The sequence below is a fragment of the Aythya fuligula genome, chromosome 9, assembly GCF_009819795.1.
Source record: "Aythya fuligula isolate bAytFul2 chromosome 9, bAytFul2.pri, whole genome shotgun sequence".
NCBI lineage: Eukaryota > Metazoa > Chordata > Aves > Anseriformes > Anatidae > Aythya > Aythya fuligula.
This window is the reverse complement of record NC_045567.1, coordinates 75,444-84,195: the sequence shown is the minus strand read 5'-3', so window position 1 is coordinate 84,195 and position 8,752 is coordinate 75,444. Positions and strand designations below refer to the sequence as shown.

The window sequence follows — 8,752 nt, the reverse complement described above, 5'->3', positions numbered from 1 at the left end:
GAGCCTGCAAGCATTGCTCATCTTTCCAAATCATGTGTGAGAACTGTACTGCACATATTTCTTGGTCTCCTTACACTCATGTTACCACGTCATGAAATACATTTGTGCAGTTAGGAAAGACAGTTTTGTAGGCAGAAGATCAAGAGGTTCAACTCCTCAACCAGCATAGGCTTCTCTAACACTCTGCGTAACTCCTCTTATACCTTAGATCAAAAAAGTATGTAACATAAAGGACACTTTTTCCAAGAAAGATACTCTAAAGACATTAAAGTCTGCAAAGTGCTCAAAGGACTATTCTAACTCCATATAAGCAAATTTGACATTAAGACCCTGTCTGGTACCTTGACAATCTACATACATTTACCTTATGTTTAGTACAGAACTTTATTTCATAACATGCTAGAGACTGAAAAACAGATTTATGGCACACATGAATTTGCTGGAACACAGTTATAGCTAGTAAGTAGGAGGTTGTAAAACTTGGATTGGGAATCTAATAGTCAAACATCCCTTTAATATCATAGAAGTGCTTTTTGCAAAATTTTAGGAGGTTGCTAGGGGAGAAGAAAAGTCACTGAAGTTATTCCTTATAAATTCCACACTGGTTGCAGCCTTTCAGATGTACCAAACTAGAAAATGTACTACTGCATATTAAATAATTAACAAATATACACACCAAAATCCGTAGAAGTGAGTCATATCACAAACCACAGATCAGGAAGTCCTCTCTTCCTCCAGTACCAAATCCCACAGTCCTTACATGGACATCAACTGGCATAAAAACCTATTGAACGTAATTGTTGGGGAAGATACAAACCCTGCACATCTCATTCAAGGGTTATGGGTGTGGGAACGAGGTGACTGAGCTGTCTTGATTGAACCCTTCTGAACAGGTCTGTTGAACAGGGGAGTGGAATTTTGTGGCTGAAGTTAGAGAGGTAAGTAGGCATCTGCTTTCCAGGACACCACACCATGCTGGACCAATAATGTTCTACAGGAAGTAAGACCAGCTTGAAGCAATCACAACTTCTCCATTTTGTGTTGAATATAATATGGCAAAACACATTATAATAAAGTACAACTGCGTTGTTTTTTTTCAGAGAAACAGCAATGGGATACAGTCCTGATCTTTAATTGCTCCCACTCTGAAAGAAGGTTTACAGATTAAAATTAGTGGGGCTTTTTGTCCACTTTTACAACACAAAAGAAAGCAAAATCATAAGACAGTACCACACGCAGCATGCTGTGCAAAACAGCTTTCAGCAGTTGTGTGCTGTCAGAAAATAAGCACATACTAATTTTGTAGTCGCTAGAGGGAGCCATCTGGCATTTTTCTTCTGCTGCTCGTCAAATGTTCGAAATTCAAAATTCATGGTTCTGCTACGGGAAAGATTTGTGTCAGATCCAAACATACCAATTAGTAAATGCTGCAAAGAAGAGTTCGGATACGCAATTCTCCCTCTGTCTCCCAGTCTTTAGCTAGAAGCTAAAATAATTTTGGAGAACATTATCTCACTTAGGTAAAGTGTATCTTTGTCTTTGAAAGTAGGGTGGGAAGCAGGGTGGCAGAAAGATCATCTTCATAAACTGTGGAACGCATATACAAGAACAAGTTTCTCCTTCTTTCAGGATGAGGTTTAAGAAGGAGTTCAGCAAACTGTCTTCTTCCTGTAACCGTGTTCAACTTACAGGGACGCAACACATCCTCACAACCTTTGAGGTAGAAACATTGAGTGCAGGAAGTTACACACCCTTAATATACAAATGCTACAGTTATGGAATCTCCTGACCTAGATCATTCACTGAGAAATTAGAACGAAACATAATAGACTTTGCCCAATCCTTAACTATAAGGTGCTACAGAAAATAAAATGTAACTGGATGGAATGTTAAGTAGGAACTGCCAGAAGACAGACATGTAAATCAACCTTCAGTGAGTCTTCACAACAAAGAAGAGGCCAAAGACATCCCTATCTTAATTTTTAACAATCCCCTCTTTCATTAAGGTGTCTAAGCTTCCACTCCTAGTCTCAGATGCTGTATTACTTTATGGATACACTTCCATGAACATACCTAGTTATGATGAACAAGTATTTAGAAAAGCTAATATAGGTTACATTTCTGTGAAAGTGCATATCATCAGAGTGAACTATCTTCTCAAAAAAAATAAATAAATAAAATAAAAAAGGAGAGAGAGTCTGCACTTCCAAAAGAGAACCTAATCACAATGAATTTTCATGTTAGAAAACTAACCAAGCCCTGCACTGAAGTTTTACAACTTCAGTTATACAACACTAGCTTCAGCAGAGCCATGCCTGATTTGTATTGGGGAATGCAAAAATCAAACCAGGTTCAAGTGTTTTCCTCTATATTCTCTTTTGAGATAAATCTAAGACTTTAAATGGTATGTCCATGTGCTCTTAAATCCCATTGTTCAATACCTCTCCAAATAGAAAACCTCACATTAAAACTTTTTACTTCCATATTAAAAGAATCTGAAAGCCTCATACTACTAATAAAAAGCAATATAAAATCATTTTAACTCATTATAACCTTCCCCCACCATCTCATTAGAAACAGGTCAGGAATAAATCAAGTCACTTCCAACCACCTGGCTTCCCATTGACCAGGCAAAACAAGAGAGAATCAGGATCCCCTAATGAAGACAGGCTTTAGCTTTTCTTGTAAGGACTGCAGTCAAATGTCAGAAGTTCTAAGCTCTTTCTAAATGTTATTCAGTACAACGTAGACGGATACGTAACAGAGCTGCTGCTCCAAACAGAACACACAGAGCACAGCCCCTTCAAGCATGCTGTCTAGTCACAGCGGAATAGTACTGTTACTGTACTCAGTAAGCCAGCCAGAAGTATAGAGAGGATGTTTTTATTAGACACCACCGAAATCCTGAAGGATATTGCTTGATCTAAACAAATTTGATTAAAACAAGAATTTGTCTTTTCTTATGGTATCACATACATTGGTTTCTTTCTAGAGACTTACTCATGGTTTTTCATTTGTTAAGCTCTACAGTTTTTGAGATTATTGTTACATTTTTTTTTGTTTTTGTTTTGTTGTGTTTTTGTTACAATTTTTGAGATTATTGTTACAATAATAACAGATGTGAACTTTTTTTTTTTTTTTTTTTTTTTTAAGACTTACCTCACATTGCTTGTCACCACATCGAACATTGACATTAAACACAGCACCACCTAAAACTGAACAGGTGCATATCAGCCCTTGCCTACTGGTATGCTTTATTCTATTAAGCTCATATATCTCAAAAGCAGATCCTCTCAGGAAGGTAACATTGCTCGTTTGCATTCTGTGGTGCTTGGTGAATCACTGCAGAGTAAGGTTCATTTTCTTTTTTTTTTTTTTCTTTTTTAATTTATTTTTCATATACATTTCAATACTGATTAACTCATTTCTGTTCTGTAACCCAAAAAATACCAGAATGAAGAGCATTAAGCAAACATCTTCACTTAAGAACAGAACAAGACTTAAAAACCCAGTCAAAGGGAAGGAATATTCCCTCTCCATCTTAAAAGATAGTAGAACGATGGTTGTGGGCAAGAGTCTGGATATAGCTCATTTCTTTCACTGACTCCATTTTAAGAAATAACAATCCACTTTAGTGTTGCAGCTTTATTTGAAAGTGACTTAAGAGTTTTGTTAACACCAATTTTTATACAAAATTGATACAGTGAAAAACAAACTTCAGAGGTTTCCTAGGGCAGATTACAGGCTGTAAACTCATCATCAAATGCAATATATAGAAAAAAAAAAATAAAAAAAATCTGTTCAGTTGTTCAGTCACGTTTACAGACCTGCATCGAGTAATTCTGAAAATCTGGTTTTACTCTTTGCCATCTAGTTTTACTACTGCACAAAAAGCGCCCACCCAAAGCTTCACTTATTAAGAAAGGAGTCTTACTACCATTCTAGCCTCACTGCATTTCAATTTATAGTCACAGTTTTGACAAACTGTAAAATAGAAATACATTAATATTTCCAACAATATGTTAAATTAGTAACGGTCAAATTTTACATACCTGATATTTTAAAGGAGTTTAAGAAGCTATGGACAACAAGACACTCGGACAAAACGTTATGTATTGCAGTTTCCAAAGAACTCAGAAGTCCATTAACAACAAAACAAAAAAATCCCAAACTCTGTAACAGTTTCTTTCTAACCCTACCATTTCAGCAGTTCAATTTCACACCTGCTGGGATCTAATTTTTTTTCTATGTCTACAGTACAATATCCCATCACATGTACTGGCAGTATTAGTAAGATCCAGAAAATTAAAAAAAAAATAAAAAAATTTAGAGTCCTGCAATTCTTTTACCAGTCTTACCACATGCTTGGAATAATGTAAGGCTCCTCACAAAATTAATCATTTTTTGTTTGTTTGTTTAACTTTTATTCTTACCTTTATCTGCAATTGGCTTTCTCAAATAGAAAATCTATTTTGAGGACAAACTTTCTCATTATACATACAGTTCCCCAAACACCCCATTTTGACCAGGGCAGGGAGAGAGCAGGGATGGGGTAATCTGTAAAAGCTTGGTTCCATGTCACCCTTGTAGTCACAGGAAAGATACTGTTCCTCAAATAGTAGGCTGTAGAGAGCTACCAGACAAGAGCAAAATAGTACTACTCCAACTACGAAAATAACTGGTAGTGTAATTCTTGCACTTGCTATTCCCTGTATCCCATGAAGCAAAACGGTTCTGAATCATGCCATGTCACGCAATCACATTATTCTTTGTAGAAGACTGAAAGGATCTGTTTTCTCCTACCTGTTAGGCTTGCTTCTCACTTTATGATTATTGGGCTCAATCTGAATTGCTTTGTTGTGGCCCTTCAAGTATATGTGCTAACTCCACAAAGGAGCAGCATCAGTGTAAAAGGCTACTAATCAGTAACTCCAGAAAATCTGCAACTTTAAGTATTTCCTGGAAATTGGAACTTCACTTCCTGTTCATGTTCTGCCTTTTCCTCTCATCTCTGAAACACACATAAATCCTCCTTTATGACCCCTCTCCACCCTGTGATACTAATGTAAACAAAATCCAGTGATAGAATAATCAAGTTTTTGCCAGGGAAAAAGAAAAGCACCATACTGTTAAACCTTTGTTTCTTCTGAAAGAGTTACAGCAACTTCCAAAGACCAAAGTCTCATGCATAATATTGCTCAAAACTTTGCTCCCAGGTCCTTTGTATTAATGTACTCTGCAATGTTTTGAATCCTGGTATTAAAATGGAAGAGATACTGAACATTCCATGCGATTACAGGAACACTGAATATACCTGTGAAATTCTATTTATGTTAAAGCTGTGTGCAACAGACCTACTTTGTGCCTCGTGACATTTACAATGCAGATTTAGTTCTACTGCGAGGCTGATGAGTCATTTACTGTTCATTGGCATTGAACAGTTTTGCCATAGCCACCTCTTCCAGCATCATAGTCTTGTCGATATTCATCTCGGACCTTACAAAGGAGAACAAAAAAAAAAAAAAAAAAAGTCTGTGAAAGATATAAAGAAAAATATTTTCTCAAAAACTATTGCACCATAAGACTATCTATTTCTCAAGAACTATTACACCATCAGACTACACAGTCAAACTAGAGACCACTGTATCTAAGTGTCCACAAGAAGTTGACAAGACAAAAGAGAATGCAAAGTGTGTCATGAAGAAGCCCACAATACCACATACACAAATTTCCTTTTTAAAGGAATTGGGCATTATTAATCAAGACAGCCAAAGTGAAGGTGGCTAGTCTCATTTTTTCATCAATAAAAGCATCTGCTACCTGCTCAACTGTAGGTAAGCTAAGTGCCATCCTTTGTGTTCTTGACAGTCTCACATTTTCTGAGCTTCATTACCCGAGACAGCCAACAAGTTTCTAAAAGTACTTTCAGTGAAATAAATACATGAAAAACGTTACATGTTCTTAGTGGATATCATCACCACAGACAAAATGTCTTCAGAATTAATGCATATTACTATCTTTAACAACAAGCCTGAAGTTGCTGTTTCTTAAGTCGTTCTGAGTGCGTTAATTCAAATAGCAATTATTCGGCAAAGTCACCAGTCCTTTAAAAACTGGACTGTACAACAACCTACCTGGCCCCCCGATCTTCCACGACCATACTGTCTACCCTCCTTAAAACCTGCATCCCAGTCTGTCCTTATGATCCTGTCATCAAGTCTGGTTCCATTAATGTACCGCATTGCATTTTCAGCATCTCCTCTTGCATAGTATCTTATAAATAAGTTAAAGGAAAAAAAAACAGGCTTCTAATAATTTCTGCATGTGGAAGGAAAAAATATATCCCATGAGCTGCAAAACCAAGTATTTGTTTGAATCAGGTTCCTGCTCAGATATTTTTAAAGGTGCCTGCCATTACGAAGCTACAGGGACTAAGAAAACTAACATTAAATCAGAGTAACGTGCAGGAATGTACATGTCAGAAGTACATACATTGGGTCAAGTTGTGGAGCCACACTCTCCCTCAGAAGCACCAAGGTATGTTACCAAACAAAGAAAGAGAAGCCCCACATGTGTTCCTGTCACATCCAACTGCCATCACCTCAGCATAACAGAGTGATCCTCAGCAACACTTTGGGCCAAAGCCAATGCATCAATCATGCAATGCACCAACAAAAACCCTCAGACACGTACTTACGCTTACAGGAACCCACCTTCCCTTGGGCACCAAGGGCAGGTTCGTCCTTCAGAGCTGGACTGGCTGCAGGAGCCCGGGCTGAAGCACCAGGCTGAAAGCGGCCTAAGGGCCCTTGCCTTCCACCCACTATGCTGCCCAGAATCATAGACAGGGTTGGAAAGAACCTCAGAGCCCATCTAACTCCAATACCCTGCCATGGACAGGGATACCACCCACTAGATCAGGCTGGCAAGGCCCCATCCAGCCTGGCCTCGAGCACCTCCAGGGATGGGGCACCCACATGAGGGCGCCTCAATCACTTTGTGCTCAGCAGCTCCCCCACAGGGCCCCCCAGCACAAGGATACTCCACGAAGCAGAACCCGCAAGCGGTTTTCTTCACTTTGTCCAGCCCCATGATGATCTTCTTGATGTCGCCACTCTTGCCAAACAGCTCATGGATCTGTTCTTCGGTGGTGTAGAAGGACAGGTTCCCCACGTACAGTGTGCAGCTCTTCCGCAGCAGCCGCTCCTGGTCATAACGGGTTCCCTGCAGGACGGTCGCCAAGTCAGCCCATCTCCTAGGTACGGCCGCCAGGTCGGCCCATCTCCCGACCACCCCCGTCACTCCGCCTCCAGGTCAACCCGTAAGCCAGCCACCCAACCGCCAGGTCACGCCGCCACGCCGTCGCCCGGCCGCCAGGTGACCCCGCGCCCCGGCCCCGCTCCCGCTCCTGCCGCCCACCCGGAAGTGCTGGTCGCGGTACTGGCTGAGGTCCACGTAGGAGTCACTACGCAAGATGCTGAGGCTGCCCCCCGAGCACATGCTGCCAGCGGCGGGGCGCGTCGCGGCTCTCGCGAGACCCGCGCCCGCCGGGGCGGGGACGGAGGCGAGGGGGCGGGGACTCTCGCGAGAGCGCTCAGTGCCGGGGCGGGCGCGGCGGGAGGATGGTGTTGCGGCGGCTGCTGCTGGCGTTGCTGAGCGACCCGCGGCTCGTGCAGAAGCTCTCCGAGGCGCCGCCCATCCGCGCCGCTGCCCGCCTCACCGCTAGCGCTCTCAGCCGCGGCCAGCTGGGCGCCCGCCGCGCCGCGCGGGAGCTGGGCCCCGGCCTCGCCCGCCTGAGGGATGCCTTCCTGCGGCCGCCCGGCGGATGGCCAGGGGCGCCCGGCAGCGGGAGGGGCCGCGGCGGCCGGCCCGGGGCCGAGCCCTGAGCGGCGGCACGAGGAGGAGGTGGAGGTGAAGGTGGAGGAGGAGGAGGAGGAGGAGGAGGAGGAGGAGGAGGGCCGCCGGCGGGACAGAGGAGGAGTTGGAGGAGGAGGAGGAGGAGGAGGAGGAGGAGGAGGAGGAGAGGACCGCCACTGCCGGACAGGAGGAGCGTGACGAGGCGAAGCTGCTGCCATGGACTTACTTCAGCGCCGGCCCGCACTCTCCGCAGGACACGACAACACGCAGAGGACGGACTCAGCGTTAAACATCAACCAAGATACTGTCAGCATTGCCACTTTAAGTGCTTGATTAAGAAACTTGAAATAAAACCACATTTCGCACCGGAATTCCGTTAACAATTCCTGTCTGTACAACAGTAATGTTCTACATTTGTATGGCAACTTCAATACAAAAAGCTCCGAGAGTGCTTGATGATGAGGATGGTGGTGATGGATAGGATAATGCCCTGCTTTACAGGTGGGTGCAGGAGTTTGGTAGCTTTCCGAAAGGCACACCTTAAGACAATGGTAGCAAAAAGGGTTTAGGGGAAAAAAAAAAAAAGCCAAATACTGCTCTCCTAACTATAAATAGAGAAAAAAAAATTATTCATCTTACATAACACACAGGGCTGCTTTACTGTCATCGTTGTTTCTAACACTGTCCATGAGACTAAAATTGCCATCCCACACTGTGTTTTACTATGCACAGCTGCCTAGATGCTTAGTTAACTTGGGAGGGAGGTTTCCAGTCTTGCTCCAGGTGAAAGAACCTTGCAAACCAGATGAGATGCACGGTTTCCTGCACTGCTGGTAAAATTAAACTTCCTGCCAACAAAGACTTAGGTGTGCAAGGATGGAAAACCTGTATCTGT

The 8,752-nt window shown here is 42.5% G+C and overlaps 1 protein-coding gene across 1 annotated transcript; it reads right to left on the bottom strand.

Annotated features, from left to right (window-relative positions):
* Positions 1 to 3,126: 3,126 nt before the first annotated feature.
* LOC116492450 (nuclear cap-binding protein subunit 2-like) lies at positions 3,127 to 8,524 on the bottom strand. Its single transcript, XM_032193214.1, is given in 6 exon segments — positions 3,127 to 5,496; positions 6,135 to 6,273; positions 7,043 to 7,224; positions 7,420 to 7,621; positions 7,623 to 7,882; positions 8,519 to 8,524. Coding segments are annotated over 6 exon segments (861 nt in total). The 3' UTR covers positions 3,127 to 5,424.
* Between the last annotated feature and the right edge of the window lie 228 nt (positions 8,525 to 8,752).